General features: G+C 41.1%; 2 protein-coding genes across 6 annotated transcripts in view; both read right to left on the bottom strand.

Moving 5' to 3' along the window:
• Positions 1-6901, bottom strand: part of LOC114554756 (kazrin-like) — a 108790-nt gene extending 101889 nt beyond the window's left edge. For 2 of the 3 annotated variants that reach the window (XM_028576776.1, XM_028576778.1), the window contains exons 1-2: positions 6648-6901; positions 6428-6523 (exon numbers count right to left, since the gene is read on the bottom strand). In XM_028576776.1, coding sequence (XP_028432577.1) covers positions 6428-6503 — 76 coding nt within the window. In that variant the 5' untranslated portion in view covers positions 6504-6523; positions 6648-6901. The remainder of the gene's footprint in view (positions 1-6427; positions 6524-6647) is intronic. The other variant, XM_028576775.1, reaches the window with a different exon arrangement.
• A 3981-nt stretch (positions 6902-10882) lies between these two features.
• prdm2b (PR domain containing 2, with ZNF domain b) overlaps positions 10883-22593 on the bottom strand; it is an 18309-nt gene continuing 6598 nt past the window's right edge. For all 3 annotated transcript variants that reach the window (XM_028575710.1, XM_028575711.1, XM_028575712.1), the window contains exons 6-9: positions 21323-21449; positions 18440-18544; positions 13742-18285; positions 10883-12969 (exon numbers count right to left, since the gene is read on the bottom strand). In XM_028575710.1, the coding sequence (XP_028431511.1) occupies positions 12952-12969; positions 13742-18285; positions 18440-18544; positions 21323-21449 (4794 nt within the window). In that variant the 3' untranslated portion in view covers positions 10883-12951. The remainder of the gene's footprint in view (positions 12970-13741; positions 18286-18439; positions 18545-21322; positions 21450-22593) is intronic.

Genomic DNA, 22593 nt, shown 5'->3' with positions numbered 1-22593 from the left:
CAATGCAGCAATGTATGAAATGCCTCAGAAACAGCAAAGCACTTTGTCTTCAATAAATCCAGCAGACACAATAAAACAGTTTGTGTTTAGTGGTGTGTTGCAGCAACAAATTGCCTTTTGTGGAACAGGGAGGGATGCAGCAACTGTCAAGCCAAAATTAGTTTAGCAAAAGAAAGTGAAGCATTATGTTGTGTGAGAAATATAAAATAAGAAAATATATGGTGAAATTGAAAGTTTATTCTTCTTGGAAGCAGTAGCTGACAAAAAAAAATAATGCAATAAAGCTCCAACATAGCTACTAAATTAACCTTGTGATGAGATTGTTTTGTCAAATATATTTTCTTCCATTTCTCTCCCATAATTTTTTATAGCTTTATTCTCAAATTCCATCTCACAATAGCAGACAGGTTGACCATCTTCACCTTCTCTTTTGTGAAACCAGAAACAGCTAGTATTCCCTGTCATAATGCATACAGTAGATGAATGTCAGCCTACAAGTTATTAAAATATGAAAGTCAACATAGTAAACATTACAACTGCTGGTCATACGCATGTTAGCATTATCACTGTAAGCATGTTAGTCAAATGTTTCTTCTAAAAACCAAACACAGCAGTTTAAACTATTTTCATATCTATTTTTGCACATTATGTCCATAAAAGGGATATATTACTACTTGTATAGGTATATTTATTTCAAAATAAACATGTCTTTTAAAAGATCTATATACCTAGACAATACAAAGTAATAAAATAATGTCATAAAATGGAGACCTCTTTTTCTGCACCGTGGTTGGTGCTAGCCTGAGAACTGAGCCCACTAGCAAGCAATAGCTAACTAACTATTGCCAGATGGGTGACAACTTTGTTTGGCTTATTTTCTCTAATCAGTGTTGCATGAAGGCATGTTGGGTGGAATTAGCAAGCTAGCTAGCCATCTCCCGGCGTTTGCCGTCATCCTGGCGGGCAGTGAACGGACCGTAGGCTCTGTTCTGCCGCTGGCTGATTCAGGTGGCCAAATGCTATTTTGTTGTATCTATCATAGCAATGGTTTGTATATCTGGTTTCCCTTTTTGAATGGCGAATAGATTACCACCGCCTGCTGGCATGGAGTTATTTCCTCTCACACAGGCGCAGAACGTATGTGCTAGTTGGTTGTCACCTGTAGTATTTGCAGTGTGCTCAAGTGCAAATTTTTGGTCAAGACAAAGGCGACGTGAGACAACGCCACAGTCAGGCTTTGTCACCACTAGTTATTTGCCGTCTGCCTGGTGTGTCAGGGCCTTAAGTACAGTCTCACAGAGCTGCATTGCTGTAGAACAATGGCTTCATGACCTCTCCTGTCACGCCTGTTTCACATTTGATATCTGTTTTTATGCAGTGTGTATGAGTGCAAAATGATAAAATAGGGGCCGCCCCAATGACCTATGGTCTAACACATGTACCATGAAATCACAGCATCCCTGGTTTGATTCAAGCTAGGCACCACCAATACTCTGTGTTTGCTGTTAAGATGTACTGACTATTAAATATCAAAAAGATTATTGAAAAACAAATATAAATATAAAACATGTATCAGAAAGGAAGGATGTGGTAGCAAGCCATTCTTGGGAGTTGCTACAGTACTACTCTAGAGGAGTACCTGTCTCGTCATGCTGTCAGGAGTTCATGAAGCTCAGTCAGTGAGGAGACTTGTGTCAGTCAAGGAGATGTTGATCTCCTGTCAAAGAGCAGGCACGTCGATTCTGAGAGAAAACACTGAACTAACACAGTCAGTGAACTCCCATCAATGTATTGATCACCCTGAGGGAAAGTGTGCTAATGAAGAAGCATGTGATCCCCTGCCATGAAGAGAAGTAGAGGAGCGTATGCAACTAAATGCATGTAATTCTTCACCACAACTCAATACAATTTAGCACACTGCTATACATTAAACACAGCTCGTACATCTATTTCACCAACACATTATTTACCTCTAACTGAAAACAGATATTTACAGCAGCTTATGTAGAATTATGGTATATGTCTGACTGGCCCGAGGCTGTAGCTGTGAGTCGGGATGAACTGACGGGCGAGGTCCGCCACTCTCAGCTCAACTAGGGTTCTTAAATCCAATATGGGGATAACAAGAGAGAGGCAGATCTAAATTAGTCCTGTATCTACTCGGATGGAGTGATTTTCACTGCTGCTGGAGATACTCAGGGACAAGGATCAATAATGTAAGAAAGCATATATAAACTATTGGGAGGGATGTATAAGGCCAATTCAGCAGTGGTCACAGATATTATTTGCATATTTGATATATCTGATTGGGCTTCTACAAAGAAAAGGAAAGTTTATTATATCTGGCAAAATTTCTGTGCTCTCTTATTGGATTAGATTCAATACACACCTGCACTGAATGTGACTCAATTAAAAAAGCACTTTAAAGAGCCTTTCTCTCTCTGAATTATATTACTATTAGGTTCGATGGCCAGCAGCCCGGGAGTCTAAAAGGGACGAGAACGTTGGCCATAAGCCAGCACCTTGACCTCCCTAGGCATAGACATGAGGATGGCTCTACACCAGAGGGAGCATGAAGATATTCAGAGTTATAGGCCTTGGTGGACCTCTTGGACTACACTGCGGACAACCTTACACTGTGCCGATCCTCACATCACTTTGGTTCAGTGGAGCAGAAAGGTAACTGAAACCACTGCACTGTCAGGGCATGGTCATTTGTGCAAGAACGAGCAGAGCCTGAACGTGCAGGGATTTGTGCAAATGCAGTGACAGTGCACATGAGGCTTTTTTCATGTAGCGGTTAACCATTATGAACGTTTTGTTGTCACTTTGGTTTAAGGGCAAGAAGTAGAACAAATGTTTGTAAAACTAAAAGCAAAGATAAAGAAGAGGGAATTCAACCAGCAATGAGGAGGCAACACAAGGAAAGTCAAGATGTAGTGAATGAATAATGGATGTCGTTCTCAGATACAGCGATTTTACTTGCCATTTGTCCAGGTCAAAATTAAAACCGTGGCAAAGATACAGAAATAAAAAAATGCTGTTTGGACAAGAGAACACTCTTGCTATAGTTTTGCTTAATGTAGGTTGTCCATGTAAGCATTATTGTAAGCACTTCTATTGCTCTGCATAAGTGGAAGACATTTAAAATTTCAAGATGTGTTTGTGTACGAACACCTCTCATCATAACTTCACTTTTCTCACAAAGATTGCTTTTTTCTGTAAAAGAATGCCAGTCACTTAGAATAAAACCCAATTTCAGCTCAATACATCAAAACACAAAAGCAGCCTAACTGGAACTGTGATTTGCATATCTGTTAGATTTGCCCCTCTTGCTTGTGCATCCATTTTGACAACTAACCCGTTTATTGTGGCCCAATCAAACAGAATTTGCATGAAGCAGATAGTGTATACACATCACACTTTCATGAGGCCCCTTTCATGATAAAACAGACACAGTGGACTGAATGAAAACAGATACGGCATTTTTCGAAATTGGTATGCGTGTTAAGAGAAGTATGAGAATCTGGAAGGCTGTGCAGCACTTCATTGAAACTTAATATGATTTATTTGTAGCCTAAGTTTTACTTCATCAGGAAAAAAAAACATACATCAACCTGGGGCTTGCAAGATAAATCTGAAAGGGTTGTAAGAGGATTATTAAGCATATTTTTTATTGTGAAAAACTGAAACTACTAATACTAAAGTATTTTGGAGGATGTAGCTGCTGCTGATGATGATAAACGGTAGTAGGGCTGTGCAATATGATAATACATATCATCAAAATTACAGAAAAATGTCTATCGTACATTTTTTTCTATATTATTTCTATCGCAATGTAAAAAAAACAGCGGGCGAAATGTGTTACGGCAATATATAGCACTAAAGTTCTTAATAAAATGAGAAAATAGTCAGTACTTTTCATTTGCCAAGTATTTGTTTCACATACGAGTATACAAAATAGGCTTTACAAAGTGGTTATTTCATATAGACTATTTATTTATTCAATTACAAGAAAACATGCTATATCGTAATATATCATTATCAAGATATGAAATGACCTATATCTGGATAGAAGATTTTGGTCATATCTCCCAGGCTCACTGTACTGCATTACACATACAGGAGTATTTGTTATTTAGCATAGGACAACATAATTGAAAGACCTCTCTGTATAATGCAATATAGTTCAACAGCACCACAAACTGCAGCCTTCAAATAATAATGAAAATGAGTTGAATCAACACCTCTCTAAAAAGAGGCTCACCAAAAACGGAACATTATAACCTTCATGAAAGGAGGATTTATTGCAGTAATGTTGTATTAGACTGCATCCGTTTTAGCTAGGTGTACCTAGTAAACTGGCAACTGAGTGTATATTGTATTTTACAGTTGCTGTTTCTCTTTTGGCTGTTCAAAATCGAATTGTTCCCTTGTGTACTTTTTCAGATGTCTAAAACTTTCACACTTTTATTTTGAAAGCTAGAGTGGCTCAGCTGTCAGCAATGATGGAATACAAATCTTCAGCATCGCCACACCCACTTCTTGTTTTATCTCCCTTTTATCGATGATGCCCTCCCAGTCACACATTCATTACTGTACTGTGAAAAAGGCATGCACACAGATTAACACATGGCCATTTTATGTGAAATATTCTGCATATATTTAAGCCCTTTCATTGCTTATTTGTATGACTTTTCCAGTGTTTGTGTACATATTATTTGCACATAAACCCTAATAGCGTTGCCCTCTCAACAACCAGAGAGACATGCAGCAGATCAGCAGCACTTCAAAACCACTCAGTTAGTAAATATGCTTCCAGCGTTCTGTCCGTATGAAGTAGAATATTTATCAGGGCCTTGCAACCCTTTAATGATAATATGCCCTTATCAACACAGTATTAAGCCCACAGATACATTCAAACAAAGTGCATTATTTATAAAAAGGGTTCATTAGTGCAAAGAGGGGGCGAAGAAAATCAGCAAAGACACAGATTCCTAATGTTTATCTTCTCAAATACCTCCACGTATCAAACGGGCAAATTAAATCCCAACAGATGAAATCCTGCAACACTGCTTATTAAGAAACAGATGTAAAGGAGCAGGAATTTTCCAGCTCAGGAAAATGAATGATATGTTTCCATTATAAGATACACAAAGTTCTGTCTTAGCTGGGTTGTTGTTAAAGATAACTCACTTTGTAACTCCCTCTTCTCACACTTCTCTCACCAGGTGGTAATAAAGGGAAATACAGGAATTTAAAACTTATGTGGCAAAGTCAATGAATGGGATGCAACGCTAAAAGTTTTTATTTTTATTTTGATGTCTGCCTTGAGCTCTCCTCATTATTTATCATACCATTGTGTGAAGAATCATTTTGCATTTATAGCCGAGCGGAGGCATCAAAGGCATTGACTAAGTTTTCACAGCATGACTCCATGATGAGAGATACCAGGTCAGCTGACTCTGAGGGAGGATGCAGCAGACACTTTCATTCTGGAAACAAGTCAATCCCCACTCTTTTTTTCCTCCAGAGGGAAATATGTATTCTGATCATGTGCATTACATAATAAGATATCACTTGAAGTATGCTTCATTTGCAGCGCTCCAAGGTTGCGTTCAATGTTCCTGCGTCCCTGGAAATCTTGATAGATTTAGTTTTCAATAATTCAGCTATCAGTCTGAGGTCTAAGAGCATCTCTCATAGTGCCTCAGCCTGTTAGACTCAACCTCACTAATACTGCGGACCTGCATTATGAATATATTCTGCTACTTTAGAATTCAAACTACTAAAAACATGCAGGGATGTTCTTTGCTAACAACCTGCTCTGTTAACAAAACAATAACTAATCCACAAAACAGCCTATTTCTGATTTATCTTTCTGTTTCCATAAAGTCCCACCTTTGTCAAAATGCAACCCCCAACACAGCTGAGCCACAGCCCCAAGTTCAACCTGAAAATTGTCTAAAAATGACAAAAAAAGATGCTTTTGTAGCTCCCTCCTTAAAATAAAATAGTAATAATACTATTAGTTATATACTGTAATAACGTAATGTTTCCAACCTGGTCCTCAGCAACTTACCGAGCTAACAGAAACATCAACCACAATCACAATCAAAACAAATTCTTATTTCTTCTTGCCCTTTACATAAGCACGCACATCTCTGACATCCTTCCCAAAAATAACCCAGTTTTTTTCTTTTCTTTTTTAAACTATGCTTTGTCAAAGCAGCAGCCCAGCTAGATTTAAGCTATGACACTGTCATCTTTTTGTTCCTCTTAGCATCAGCTAAATTGAAATGGCAATAAGATTGAGGATGGGATCAGATAGAATTGCTGAGGGTGGAGATCAGTTACGCTGGCATGCAGGGCATGCAGCTGGTTAATGATTTGTCAGGAGGCAGGTGGTGTAATTGCGGCTACTCACTGGCATGCATGAGCTGTCCCTGGCGTCCAAACACCTGGGAGAAGGTGGCATGGCTGCAGGTGAGGGTGTCCTCCATGGCTGTCCCACAGGCACACGCTGAGGAGAAAGAGAGAAGAGGGGGATGAGGGAAGGTCAGCAACACTGCGTCACATCATGATGGAAAAAGAGGAGAGAGGAAAAGGGAGAAAAACGAAGAGGGAGAAGAGAGGGGGTGGCTTGCCTTCAGTTTTAGAAGCTGGTGTGTGATCTCTGGTAATGACTGCTCTCCTCTGGACCCGTCCTGCTGCTGCTGTTGCTGCTGCTGAAGAGCGAAATACAGCCCCTCGCTGCTAACAACAATATGAGCAGATTTGCTCGCCGCACAGATAATGGGAGAGGGTGTGTCTGCCTGCCTGCTTGTCAGCATGTAAGTGTGTACGCGCGAGAGAAAGTTCTCTGAATGTGTGCCTGTGAGAGCATTTTGGGGTGTGTGTGTGTGTGTGTGTGTGTGTGTGTGTGTGTGTGTGTGTGTGTGTGTGTGTGTGTGTGTGTGTGTGTGTGTGTGTGTGTGTGTGAGAGTAATACAGGGTGGTAGAGCAGGTAGCAGAGCTGCAGGCACAGTTGCTCTGCCAGCACTCTGATCTTGTGCTTCGTCTGTACAGACTGACAGTCCTCTGCGGCTCCAAACAGGCTCGGTTGAAGGGAAGAGCAAAGAAGAGGGGAGGCGAGGGGTGAGCGCAGGTAAAAGTCAATCCTGCCCCCTCACTCTCAGCAGCGTCGTCCTCTGGGCACAGGATGGGACGGTTGTGTTCTGATTTGTGTGACTATGCCCCCTTTTCTCTCCTCCCTCTCCCTCCTCCCCTCTCTACAGTCCTCATTTGCTGCGCCTCAGCAGTAACATCTCTCTCTCTCTTGTTCTCCCTCACATCTCTTACTCTCTCCAACCCACCCCATGCAAATCCCCTCGATCCATCTTAAAGCTCGGGCCGCTGCTGGGAAACAGATTCTAGCAAACTTGAGTGCTTCATCTTCCCCCATGAATGCTGAGGGGAAAAAAGGGAGGATGAGAAAGTGGAGGGGTTGAATAGAAAGTGAAAAGTAGGGCTGGTACACCTGGTGGTTTCCAAAGGCTTCATCTTGAAAAGGAATTGTAGAAAACTGCTGAGTATAAAATAAAGATTAGCTCATACTCAACTGAAAAATAACACTTATAAACTCCTACTTGTAGTGCAACAGCCATGGTGAAACGGTGAAAATGAGAAAACACACACAGCAGCTAAAAGGTACCTAAAGGTGTTGTAATAAAAAATGAACAGTGCCATGAGATCAAATGAGCACATGTTACAAGATCTTGAAATACCTTCTCAGGCCTCGGAGGCACAGTTAGCTATATTGTAACCATTGTGCTGCTGTTGGCATGGAGACCTCTGCCACGGACAAGACTTTTCCAACACATTATCACACTGAAGCCGTCCCTGCACTGTCTAACCTCTCTGCAGCGTGTAAAACTGCATTAAACAGCCGATTTCTTTCCAAGCAATAAAAAAACAAAACTTTGCCAGGAAGCCTATTGTCATGGAGCCATCTCTCACACCACTGCTCTGCAAGGCTAGCACACCGGGGACCTGACCACAGCACTCATATCCTCGCATCACATCCTCCTGTTTTGAAAGGAAATGGCAGGATGCTCAGTGGGCCACAGTGGGAGCTGGGAGGAAGGCTCGGATATGTGGCTTACTTAAGCAGGTGGTTCTGCAGCTGAAAGGATAATGGCAAGACATGAAAACAATACCCTGTGCATTGAAAGCATAAAAGCAAATAACTGTGACAATGTGTTTGCTTAAGAGCAGGTTAAGTAATTGAAATCACAAAGTCAGATGCAGTACACACAGCAAGTGGTTGCATACAAACACAAGCAAAATCTGCAGAATGCAACGGTCAAATGGAGCACTGGCATTTCACAAACAAGGAGAAGAGTCGAAACACAATTTCACTTTCAAGTCTGAGAGACTAATGCCCAGCAGAATAAATCTCCTCTCAGTCTTCATCAGCTTTAATGCCATTCTCTTTGAACAGAAAGTAGAGGCAGAGTGAGGTTTTTTTGGAGGCTGTACATTGTATTGTCATGTATGAGCGGCTGTCATTCCCTCCCACTCTGTCTCCCGTCACTGGCGGGCTATCTTTCTCTAGAAGACAAATAATTGTATAGTTTAAAACCAGCGATCCGGTCTGATCCAGAGTCCTTTTATTATCCAGATTTTTTGTTGAAATAAAAGGACAACACTAGCTCACGTTTTAAAAGGAGAAGAAAGTCCATTAATCGATTAGTTGAGAGACAGAAAATGAAATGGGAACAATTCTGACAAAGAGTTAATCATTTAAATCATTTTTCAGGCAAAAAATGCCTTTTAAAAAAGGCTTGATCCAGTTTTTCCAACATGAGAACTTGCTCTGTTTCATATTATTGTGTCTTTGAGTTTCGGACTAAACAAAGCAAATTGAAAGCTGTTGTACCAAGGCTAAATATCCTGTGGGATAATAGTCTCAATGTAATCAAATTACATACAAATGAATACGGTAAACATTATGCATGCTTAACATCAGCATTGTCATTGTGAGCGTGTTAGCATAATGATGTAAGCATTTAGCTCAGTGTGTCGAAGTACAGCACAGGACTGTAGACTATCTTGTTTAGATAAGCCAATGGGTTTTAATGCCTGATTTAGCTTAAAGAGTAACTTAACTCCCCTTGAAATTGTTGTCTTTGCTTTTCACCTTGCAGCAGTGTAGTACTTCGAGACCTGGTGACATCACTGTTGGGCGTGGCTAGAGGTTCAACAGAGCATGTCTGACCACACCCAGCATCACAAATAGATAGGTGTGGTGGAGGCAGAGGTGAAACAGGCTTGAAACATTCAACCAGAGATGACAACAAAACTAGCAGAAACTAGAAGACTTTTCTCAACTTGTAGATCCAGGTATATATAAAAAATATTGAATCACCAAAGTTGGAGACTTTGTGTGATATTATGTGATTTTGTTCATGCATAGCAGCCCTAAATTGAGTCAATTGTCACAAACAGATGCTTGTCCTGAACCTTCTGCATGTGGTAATTGAGCACCAAGCCCCTAAAGCAGCCTTCTACGTCTTAAATCTGCCTCTCTGGTGTATGGTAGTTTTTTTTTGTCAGGCCAGGCACAGAGCTGCATGGAATTGCATTTTTATGAATAGGGCTGAAGCACCGTACACAGCAATCAAGAGAGAGTGGAGTGATATTTCACGCTGACAGCATGAGTATGGTGCAGCACTCTTCCAAGTGCCCACCCCTCAAGACACACAGCTGAACACCCATAAACTACATCCAGCTATAAACTATACCATCATGGCACTGGGGCAAATAAACATGTCTCTCCACAACACTTAATAAAGAAAAATCTGGCCTGTGGATCAAATCCAACAGACAGATTGCATTTAATTCATAACCCCATCCATCATCCTCATGTGAAGATCAAGTCCACAAGACATCCTAGTTCTCGGAATTTGTTTCCAACACCAGAGGCACATTTCTGTTTCTGTCCAGTAGGCTTGATAGCTCATTAATGTACTAGAGTGTGACGGATGGGGTCTGGATAAAAATAATCTCAACAGATGCACGTATGCTAGATGAGACCTTGAAATGTATTCATGGCAACGAATACGCCATCATCAGTGATTCTGAGATGTTTTGGTCTTCTTTGCTGGTTTATAACCACTTTTTGTAAACTAGGTGATGTTCCAGAAACAAACCATCATGTTATTAACTTTATTATTCTGTACAGGAAGTTAAATTTTTAAAGCTGCTAGGGGCATTAATGTTTGTGTGCACAATACATAACATTACTCGTAACTGCTTATGGCAGTGGCCAATAGGAAATTAAAAATAAAGCAATAAAGATACTAAAGCTAGAATATGGTGCTTGGCAATAAATACCAAGATGGGAACCAGTATGAGCTAAGCTCATATTTACAGAAAACCTTACATTTTACAAGATTAAGTTGTTAAATGCAGTAAAAGTATAATTGACACAATAACTAATAAAAACTTCCCCTTTGAATGTGATATCCTTTCTGTAAGCTGAAAGCAAATATCTGCAAGTAACAAACTACTCTTGGACAACGTACTCCCTTTTCCACATTCAGCTACACAAAGAGAAGCAACACAGAAGAGGTAAGAATTTAAGGAGCTCCATGACTCACATATCAACCTGCCTGGCAAGTGCACTGCCCCCAAAATAGATACAGATCTTGCAGCAACTAGCAAGCAGGCGATGGCCCCCCGGTAGCAGCTTGCTGACCTGCGGAGTAACGGTAGCAACTTCAAATCTGATTTATCTGAAGTACTACATTCAATCAAAATCAAATAAAATGGAAACTAAAATTCCTTTTTCGTAATACAGCAGGTCCCTGACAGGCTGTAAATTGAGAAGGCAATCAGCAAATGTAATCTGGAAAACTTTATTACAGCCACAACGGCAGGGGCATCTATTAAATTAAAGTGGAAAAAAGGGGTCTCAGTGACTAAAATAGCCTTTATGGAATCAGAGCCACTTGTGAGTGCAGTTTATCATGTTCTCTCTGCACATCCACAAAGTAATTCTTGATTTTTACATAACCAGTAAACTATAATAATGTACATTATGCGTTAAATCATGAACTTCAAAACTCTTTCCATAAAGAATATAAATTTAATGGGTGGAAATGGACTTGGATCAATGTTTGACCATTTCCAATTTTCAATTTAATTATTCAAACACTTTTAATCTGTTCATACTCACATCTCATAGGGCTGGGTATAACTGAAAAGCCGTAAGCAAAAACAATAAAAGCTTTACAGAAATTGAAAAAACCTTTTTTTTTTTTTATTGCCTATTACAGTAATTTTTTTTACTTGGTCATTCAGGATTTTCGTCTTTGTTCATCCTTAAATACACAATCTTGCTGAAAGGCAAAACATGAAGATTTCTGGTGGAAATATAAATTAGCTTCAAATCATATTGTTCAATTTACTTTCCCATAACATGCTACAAGTGTTGTAAGCATTGCCTGTGTGTCTGCTATCTCTGTGGTACAACTGGATATGGTCAAGAGTGAGAAACTGGGGTGAGCACTGGCGAATATAAACTAGAAATAGGAAGCTTTTCATTGGTACAGACATACCAAATATATCAACTCACAGAAACAAAGATGACTTTGTCCTTAGAAGAAAAAATCGTTCAGTTATATTACTGTGACATGGCTCTTGAAAGAAAAACGACACATGAAACAACCTTCCACACGTCCACTTACAATGGACCCAAAAAAAAAAAAAAAAGACACTGCTGCATTTAACTGCTTTGAGGATTTGATTCATTATCATGCATGTTGGCATATAAAAGTTGGTTCATGTGTCATTTTCATGTGTCAAATTACTTAACAGAGACTAAATTAATTTAGGGATTTGTTGGCTGTATAAGCAGTATTTGAGATTGGATGAATGATATGAACGGATTTGGTGTCTGCAAAGTGCAACAGACCTGAATACATTCCATTAGGTTTAATTAAGCCAATCTTACCGATCCAGCTAGACATTTTGGCAGTTTGTTTTAAAGTGCTGTTAGAAACACTGGGCTGAATGAGTGATATTAAAAATTATTTTCAAGACGGACATTACTTTAAAGTAAAATACAACACAATTCCCATCAATTTACAACTGGAATTAACTGCCAATGTCAGATTAACAAAAGAGTATGAGAAGGCAAGTAAAAACAGGACATACTTGAGAAGTATCCAAAGGAATAGCTGTCAGGCCACACATCCAACTATAACCATACTTGCCACACACATATACAGTGTTCCTGAGGACCAACATTTGCAGTAAACGACTGCCATTATCATTTGTTTCCCAAACAAACATATGCCAATACGATTATATAATGACTACAGAAATTTAAATCAAAACATACATACTTTGCAAATCATGTATAAACTGAAGTAGGTACCCGTTGGGAGAGACACGGAAATTGGCTTAATCTAGTTTTTACTCTATTCTGCACATGCATTAAGAGACTCTGGAAACATCCAAAAATCTAAACAACCAAATGGGAAAAATACAGAACAAAAGAATAAACAAGTTTCCCTAACCCTAACTGATACATGATTGCCATTTGCAATATATCAGCTTTCCAACATAACGGAGCCCTAATGTTACTTTTTTTGGGTCAAGTAATGACTCATAATGTATATATTAACTCATTGTCATTTACAGTTTCTTTTTCCTTTTTTGCAAGGCTGGCTAAAATCGAGGCTCAGTTCAGTTCATAAGATTGATGGTGTTGTAAAGAGTTCCCTCCTTAAATCCAGCAAAGGCAGTTCAGAGAAGCAGACTTCACTTGTTTTAAGTGAGTAAGCCCACCACAGAGGTCAACCTCAGTGCTGTCAGTGCCTTGATTAGTCCAGAGCGTTGCCTGCGAGGTGAACACCCAGGTAGGCCGACAGTACCCAGGTAGCCCAACAGTGTCCACATGGTTCACTTCATCAGCACCTCCTGTAACACACAAGACAAACAAAGTTGATCCATCAAAAACAAAAAAAACCTAATAATAAAAAGAGCTGTGTAGAGCTGCAACGATAAGGCGAGAGACGATCACAAACTTATAACACATGGCACATGAGTACTCAAGCTTTAATAATTTGTTCATGAATTCAAAATTCAGATGTCCAACAGCACTTTCATAAACAGGATGTTAAGGTTAGAGCCCGAACAAAACCTTGGGTTCTGAGGTTGATACGGATATAATTATTTATGGGGGAGGGGGAACAATTGTATACGTCATTGTCTGTGAAAACCATGCAAAATGTTAACTTTTAATTGTGGCCATTATTTTCTAGCTTTTCCAGTTTTAGTTGTTGTTTTTTTAAATGTATTTTTCTTAAGAAGTTAATGCATTTTCTCAACCCATGAAGAAACACTTAATCAACCAGTTTATCTGAAAACAGCAAGAATAATCAAGATTTTCATAAGGTCCCTAGTTGTTTTTTAAGAATTATGACCAAGATATAAACTGAGCTGGACATTTTGCAGTTCAACGTCAGCGCTCTTTTGGTGGACAAACGTTGTAGTGGAGACATTTAATAAATTGCCTCATACATATCTTTGGAAATTCTGTGCTGCAAATTCTTGTCACCCATCAGGTGGCATATACAGTGACACCTATATATCTGCAATAAGCTAATAGTGGCCTGGACAATTTATCTGTCTAGTCCCAAAAAAGATAGACATGGAAAGAGTCGAGGAAACAAACAGTGCAATGTCTCACCTGACTCTCTTTTGGCTCTTGAATTGGTGGTTCTTCTGTTTTAACCTCAGCAGAAGGAGCTGCATTGACCATTTGTAAGCTCCTGGTGACTGGACCACCTACTCTCTCCCTCGACCGAAGGGAGAACCGCTCCTCTTTCTTCGGCTGTTGTGGTGGTGGCGATTTGGCCTCTGCTAATCTCTTGGGTGCTGCCTCTTTGCCCATACGCTGCATTCTCATGGCTGGCCGTTGTTGTGCACTGTCACTAGGAGTGTCCGGAGCCGACGGGGTGGGAGGTAGAGACTGAACTTGGCCCTTCTTTGTTTTTTTGCTAGCAGAAACAGGTGCTGGGAACGAGGCAGGCCTCTTTAGTTTGCCTAGTGTAGCAGAGTTTTTTCCTTTGCTTGCCTGGGAGGGTTCAGGGTCTGCTGCACCAGAGCTACGAGCTCTGGTCTTTCCCAGGGGTTTAGGCTCCAGCTCTGTCTGTGGTATTTCACAGTCTGAAGCTTTCTTTCTAAGATTCATGTTTTTGTCTACCACAGACACCGCCTCTTTTTTCACCTCTGCTAGACCTTTTTTGCCCCTTTTAACAACAGGCTTCATGGGACAGCTGACTGCCATATGTTTACTAAGACTTGCAGGATAAGTAAACTCCCGACCACAGTGGGGGCAAACATTAGAGGCCTGCTCTTCTTCAACTTTGACAATAGCCTTTTTTGCAGTAGTGGCAGATTTGTTTTTCTGTGAAATTGCCTTCTGGACCAGCTGGTTTTTCTTCTTACTGAGGGCACTCATTTTTGTTTTACCAGTATCTTGATTAAAGTTAAGTCTCTTTGGCTGGCCCATTCTACGGAAAGGACTCTGGCCTGCAATGGCCGTTGAGGGTGACACGACTCCGTTCGGACTCTTCACTATTTGCTTGAGGGGGATGGGGTTTTTCTTGGGAGTGTAACGCTTCTTATCACTTGCATTGGCACAGGCCAAAATGTGCTTGTGCAGTTCGGGCATGTTGTCAAAGCTGTTGCCACATTTGGTGCAGCGTATGGCAGTGCTAAAAGTTTGTGGTATGTTATGGGTGGTGAAGTTGGTAGCCGAGGCCACCGAGCCAGCGTGGGAACGACTATGGTAAGGAAAAGGGGGTGGTTTATAACTGGGGTAGTGTTGGTTAATGCCAAGGCGAACATCCGGGGCTTTAGGCTTCCCACCTTCTGAGGCCATGATCTTTATTGTAGTGTACAGCTCCTCGTTGGGGTCCTCCACACCGTCCTCTGCATGATTACCATTAACATCAGGCTCTTCTTTTGCTAAATCAGTGTCACTGTGTGGAGCAGGAGCAGCTTCATCAGTCTTCTCTGGTGCTGGTGTTGAGGGATTGCTTTCCTCTTTGGCTCTGGATGCATCTGTGTAGTTTTGTGGCCTAAGCTTGCCACTCTCTACAGTGGTATGTGAACATTTGTCATTTGGATGCAGATCATTTTGGTGCTGCTGGAGGTTACAGAAAAATGCAAACTCCTTGGAACAGACTGAGCACACAAAGATCCTGCCCACTCCGTGTAGTGTTGTCCGGTGAGCCAGCAGGGCTGGGGCGTCACCAAACAGCTGCACACAGAATTCACACTTGAAGGGCCAATTCGCAGCATGCTCGGTGATATGTCCACTGAGCTCTTTGATGGAATTGAACGGCTCCTCACAGACATTACACACAAACGTCTTGCAGTATGTGGAGTCAACTTCCTCTGACTCAGAGGTTTTATCAGACGGTTTATCTGGAGCAGCAGGCTGAGGTGAAGAGTCAAAACCTTCCTGAGGCGCATGATTCATAACGGACAGCTCATCTACACAGTGCTGAGGCTCTTCTTTTATCTTGATCTTAGGAAAGGATTGTGAAACCAGTGATGGGGATGGATTGTGTGATGCAGGAGGAGGAGGAGATGATGAGGCAGATGAGGATTCTGGCTGTGGTGAGAGAGCAGCAAGAGATTTCTCTGTTACCAAGTCAAGGTTTTGGTTCATTTTGCCATTTAGCAGACTATTGAACGTTGCAGTCAGAGAAACATCTTCTTCCGTAGTGGGCAGATCTACTGATGTCAGCTCAGGAGGGCTTGATGTCGCAAAACAATTAAGGGGATCTTTAAGTGGAGTGTTCAGGGAGTCCAGTGGCTCAGAGATGGGGTCCTCTTCCTCATCTTCGCTTTCTTCAGCACACAAATTCTCTTCCGAGTCCGACAGGGGCTTGCGATCAACTGATCTTGGAGACATTTTTGGCGAGAGGACAGGAAGAGGTCTCAGTGCAGAGGAGTCTGAAGGCTGAGAAAGAGGAGAGCTAGGCATAGCTGGCAGAGAAGGTATGGTAGGTAGTAGAGGGGGAGGTGGTGTGGGGGATGTCACACTGGAGTTGCCGGGGGAAGAGGGGTTCATGGTGACAGGGGTCAAAGACGGTGGAGAGGGGTGGGCAGACTCTGACGCAACGTTTGGAGAGTGAGAATGGAAACAACTTAGGTTTGCTAAGGCCGAGGGGCCCTCCTCTCCTGGCAAAGGTAGACCTAAATACTCATTCATCAGCACCTTTTCAAGCATGCTGGTGTTAGGCTTTCTCTTTTTTATTAGTGGCTGTGGTGCTGGACTTCCCTTTAATTCAGGCTCGATGTTGCTCTTCCGATGGAAGCTTAAATCAAGAGCTGAATCCCCAAGCACCTTGTTCAAACTGTCACTCCTCCTACTGACGGAGTTTGACAAATCCAACGGCTGCTGATTACAGGAATTTCCACCGCTATTAGAAGAGGTTTGGCCGTGCATATTATTTTCAGAAAGACTCTGGCTGTCCCCATCTTCCTTGTCCAGTAGGCTCCCAGTAGGTGACGCACTGTGGCTTTCCAGCTTTGGCACCTTTAGGGCGAATGAGCTCACCCCCTCAGCTTTACAGCTCGCAGGACTGAGTTGTGGAGATGACGGGGGAGAGGATGTTCTTCTTTTAAACCTGCCTGAAGCCCCTGGCAGGGGTGTGACTGACAGCGGGGAGGCCAGTCTATGGCTTTCTGTTATCAGGGCAATGGTTGATTTCTGAATGTCTTGTGTCTGAAGGAGCTGTTTGAGCTTAGGTGAGAGATAAACCGTTTTCTCTCGTTGAAATGCCGATGAATCGGCAGCTTGTTGGAACAGTCCACCTACTAACAAGTTAGATGAGGAAGAAGTAGAGGATGATGAGGACGATGAAGAGGCTGTGAAAGATGCTGATTCTGTCTCCACTTTAAGGCTGGGAACAAATGGTGGTGTAGATGTTCTTCTTTTTGCGGCTGGCTGGCCAATGTTGGAAACCTGCTTTGCAGCACTCGTTCTACCCTCCATCTTTAGCGCCTGACTGATCTGATTTGGGCTGATGATGACTGTGTCCAGACCAAACAGAGCTGCAGATCTGGAATCAACCTCTATCACCTCACAGGTGCTCACTGAACTGGTGGACACAATCTTGCCGTCAATGTAGAAGCTCAAATTCTCAGAGATGTTTTTGGATATGTCAATTGTGTAATCATCCCGGTCTACCTCATCTTCTGTGTCCGCACTAGGCACGTAGACGGGTGGAGGGCTGGTGCTGGGGGACTCATCAGGCTGCTGCTGTTGCTGCACTGATGCCTCTTGCAGCAGCATGCCTTTCCTGCGAACTCCCTTTGGTAACAAGTGCCGTTCATGTATTCTGCGTTGGTGTCTGCGCATGTTGGTGTGTGTGCCAAATGCTTTATTACAGTACTTGCAGGGATGGAGTTCCTTTGACTCTCCATTTTCATCCAATATAAAGGGACGGTCAGCATAAGGCCCCAACTCTTTTCTCTGCATCTCAGAGTTGTGCAGCAGTCCTCCAGTAAAATGGGACCCTATGGCTATATATTGACTCGTTGGGCTGGTGCAGTCTGGACTTGAACCATCAGTCTGCATTACAGGACTGAGTAGACTGGCAGTCCCTGCCAGAGAGCCAGGCCTTTTCTTAAGCCCGCTCTCATGCCTTCTCTCATGCCGCCGCCGCCCCACCTGTGAGCCAAAGGATTTACTGCAGTACCGGCACTTGAACAGTTGTGTTTGCTGGTTAGTGATGGCATGAATGTGTATGTGACGTTCCAGACCCTGTCTGGTGGAGAAATGGCGTTCACAGTGCTGACAGGGATAGGAATCTCCGTGGGGATCACCTTCAAGGTCACCATCAGGGTCGGGGTCGAGATCAAGATCAGGGTCAACCTCTGGTTCTTGTCCTGCATGCGAAGAACACTCCGATTTTCCCTGCAAATCCTTATGGCTTTCTTGACCACAGGTCAGTGATGAGCCAGGCTGCTTATTTTGCATGGAATGAGCAGCAGGTGAATGCTGAGCAGTTTGCTGCTGTGCTTCACTCGGTTCCTCCAAATCATCATCGGCATCCTCCTCTTCTTCTTCTTCATCTTCCCCATTTCCCCTGGCTGTCATCGCTGCGGACATGTCCTCCACATCTCTATGGTCAGTGCTTCCCATGGGATGGGTTTCATGGAGTTCCTGTGAGGGCCCTAAGGTTGATGGCCTCTCATCCTCCTCCTTCAGATCTGTAAACAAATTATCAGTAGTGTCAAGTTGTGCATTTTTCTGTCAAACCATTTCAGGAATTTTAGTTAACACTCTTAAAAAAAAAAAAGTGCCTAAGAGATGTTCAGTGAAAGAATGTAAAATGCTATTATCCAGTACTAAAAGTGACGTTACCTTGTTTACCATCCCACATCTCCTTGACAGTAGGTTTGGTAACACTTGTTTTCCTAAGACCACCCAAACCAGCTTGTCTGGCTCTCTCCAGCAGCTTTCTTCTGGCTGCAAGTACAAACACACACACACACACACATTGCTTTGTATCAGGCTTGTTCAAAAGCAAACAGGTTTATAAATGAGAAAAAAGTGTAGAAAACTTATATTAGTATATCCAGACATTTTTTGCCAGTGCTATCATGAGCAAAATCTGCCAATGCACTAATACAAACCACACAGAAGATTTATAAGACCAGTTATTGTAACATGTTTATTTAAACATTATTTCTAAATAATCACATACACTTCTGGCAAAATACTGTAGCAGGCTTTGGTTATTTGCAAAGTGTTTAATGTGAACAGATGTGTATTTTACACGATATTACAATGATTATTACACCCATAAAACCTAGGTCAGTAAGACTTCAAATCAATTTTATGTTTTTACCTCATGGGCTCAAATTACTACACCAAATTATAAAAAGCATAGCACATTGCATTCATAATTGCAAACATAAAAAATGGGTTTGCAATGCATCAGTAATTGAAATGTCTAACCCCTGTCTGACTGTCTGAAGAGGCTTCCCTGGCACCTCCTCGTCATTAAAGTGTGTCAACAAGGTCAGCTGACCTGGCCTACAAAGCCCAATTCATACCAGAGAAACACATGCTGAAGGTCAGTCATCTGACCAGCATGGTCACAGGCATCCTGCTAAATCTACAGCAGCAACACAACTACCCAAACAGTTTTAGAATTTAGGCTAACTGTGCTAGCATTTAAGGGCCCTTAAGCCTTGTCATTGTTTTTAATCCGGTAGTAACTGCACAAGCACACCAACTCTGGCATATATCGGTTAGGTAACATGTCGGATTTGTGTTTGATATTCAAATGAAGCTAGCAGGATAGGAAGGCTAACTTTATCAATGTTGACTTTGCAGTACAGTACAGGGCTGCCAAAAGCCACTACACTGCAGTATAAAAGAGATGATGTGCTGGAGGCTATTGCCTGTAGGGTTACACAAGACATTAACAAGACTGTACAATTAAAATACAAACTCAGGGCATGTAGCTCATAGCCCTTATATTTTGTTTTCTACCTCATTTCACAGACATTTCAGGGGTTACAGGGACAGATTTGACTTCCGATATGTTGCCTATATTTATGTTTTGATTTATGAGTCTCTAAATGACATTTTCAAATATTTAACTGTCACATTATGTACACAGTATTTTTGTGGTATTATACTATAATATTTCTGCAGGATTTATTTACTCTACATTACAACACACTACAACAGTCCTTATACCCCATACCAAATATTTAAGATAGATATATGAAACAAGAAATATCAAAACAGATCACAACAGGAAAGATCATAAATATTAGGGATTGGAATCACCAGAGGCTGCACTTTACGATATTATCACAATACGATACACGATACAATATTATTAAGATTTTAAACATATTGCGATATATTGTAATTTACTACCTTTTCTCCAACTTCAAATTATGTTCCCAATAGGAAAACTGTCAAAATCTGTTTTATCTGAAGAGATAAATTTCTCTATTTGTTCATCTTTACTTTCAATTTTTTATTATTCTAGTACCGAAAAGTTAAATTATCATGCGCAATTTATATAATAAAAGATTGATACTTGGTGTATGTGTATTGATATCCCTAATATATATATATATATATATATATATATATATATATATATATATATATATATATGAGAGAGAGAGAGATTTTATCAATTTCCCTCTTCTTCATGGCCCTGCGTTGAATGATCCAAACCATGGAAACACAATGTCCAAAGTTCATACTGAAAAAATGTAATTGTGACATATAGCAGCCATGTTGATTGTGTCTTACAATTAGCTAGTTGATGTTGTACGTTTGTCAGTTAAAAAAGTACTAAAAAAGGTATACGAAATAACGTTAAAGGTGAAGAAATAACGTTTCTAAGTCGTTATGTTCAGGTTTTGATTGGATATCTAATGTCACGAAATGTTGATGCTAACAACTCAGGCTATAACACTAACATTACACCGATCAATTATAACGAGTGCCACAGCGTTAACTGTCTTTCCACCACATTAATACGATCAGTTTTCAATAATAATTTACTCCACAGTTTGTCATCTGTTCCTGTACACCGGACGCACGGATAGCGTTTAGATCTAGCAGTTTAGCCTCATGCTAGCATGCAACACCAAGTCTGACACTGAACGAACTGGTTATTCTGGACCCAAAACGACGTGAAAGGTAATTTTAAACACCCTCCTTAAGAGACAACAGCTATATCTCAGGCTGTTATTCAATACCTGCACTCTAGCTAATTAGCCTGCAGTTGGATAAGGAAGCTGCTAGTTAGCTAACGTTAACCTGCTAGGCCATCATCAAGTAGAGAGGCTCGCCGATGGATGGCTTTCATGCTTTAGGGACTCAAGGAAGGTCACATCCTCGACAACGTCAGGACCCAGAGGAGGAAAAGCTACTAAAAGTTGCCCCGATGCTCATTTAACAGTTTAACGGGGTATCTTATGGGAACAGATTGACTGATTGGTCGTTATTTACACCTTAATCTGCTCGCAGCGACGAGTTTCGGGTCGGGTGTGAAAGTAGAGAGAAGCCCCGCACATCGCAACCGTTAACGTTAGCTACCACTAGCCTGCCTTCATTTGTAGCTAGCTAGCTAGCTCGCCTGTTACAACTTCGACTGAGCTGCAAAGAAATCAATTCGTGGCTAAGTTAGGGTGGCATGGGTTGATCACACATATCGGAGATTAAAACCGAGCACAAATGGCATCTCGGTTAGAGTAAGTAAGGCCTCACCTCGCTTCGCCCTGGGTGAATTTTTCCTGTTCAGAGTGCTGGCTCTTTCTTCCTCCAGTGCAGCTGTTATCTCAGGGTTGTCTTCCACAGTGTACCACACCAGCAGCTCCTCTCCTGGCCCGATAGGCTGCAACAATGAGAGATGAGTTCGGCCACCAATCACAGCCCGGCTTGCTGAGAGGCAAGGGGGATATTTGGGCACTGTGCATCTTATCTGTCTAGGTGGAGAGTATTGCATTTGACTGTGTTTTCACTATAGCCTGCAGTTTATTCTCCAATGGTGCACATTTGGGATTTTCATTTTGGTTTATAGTAAAAGGGATGTAGTTCCCATAACTGCATTTAACCACTTTTTAGATTTGCATTATTCCTAATAGGTGTTAAGATTCATACAAAACATAAGTGATTTTAAACAGATCTGTATTAGACAGTTTTGACCAGTGGAAGTAGTATTTAGATCCTTTACTTGTCTCTATTGTACAGTATGTGTCTATATTCTATTTGTCTACTGAATGTTTAATACCACATGTCTATTTGTTGAATGTATAACACAATGTTAACACCTACCAAAGTCAAATTCCTTGTGTATGTAAGTATACTTGACCAATAAATATGATTCTGATAAGATACATTTTTTTTTTTTGGAAAAAACAACTAATGTAATATGTAGGGGAGAGAAATGTAATGATTTATGGAGGTGAATGCATCATTAATAAACACTCACTGCCCACTATTATTTATTAGGTACACCTATACAATGTAATGCAATCTATTGCAAACAGCCCAGCCATAAATTTGACCATTACAAAGATAATTATGTTCAGTTTCGGTTGACACCATGAGGGGGGTATTCATTTAACTATATGTTTGTTATTAGGGTTGTAGTTTGCGGTGGTGTTGAGCTGGACTACATTATAGCCAGGGGATTTCTAATGATTTGCCTACCCAGTTTACAAACATAATTGGGAGAGAGGAATATCTGAAACATATACAGTGTACTCCAGTTCAAAACCAATGCACTACACTAAATAAATACACTGAATTAGACTGCATGTGTACCTATGTGCATTAGGAGTTTTGAGGTGCTGTTATTCCTCAATGTAATGCTGAAGACAGACTAGCGTGCTCTGACACTCCATCTAGAAATAACTGATTAAAGAGATATATGGTGAAATACCATATGCATAATATATATTCATAAAAAGACATAGATTGGCATATATACTCCCAATTTAATTTCTCATGCATAAAAATGTTTCTTAGTGCCTTAA

This window comes from Perca flavescens, chromosome 4 (assembly GCF_004354835.1).
Source record: "Perca flavescens isolate YP-PL-M2 chromosome 4, PFLA_1.0, whole genome shotgun sequence".
NCBI lineage: Eukaryota > Metazoa > Chordata > Actinopteri > Perciformes > Percidae > Perca > Perca flavescens.
Note: the sequence above shows the minus strand (reverse complement) of the source record. Positions and strands in the feature narration are given on the sequence as shown.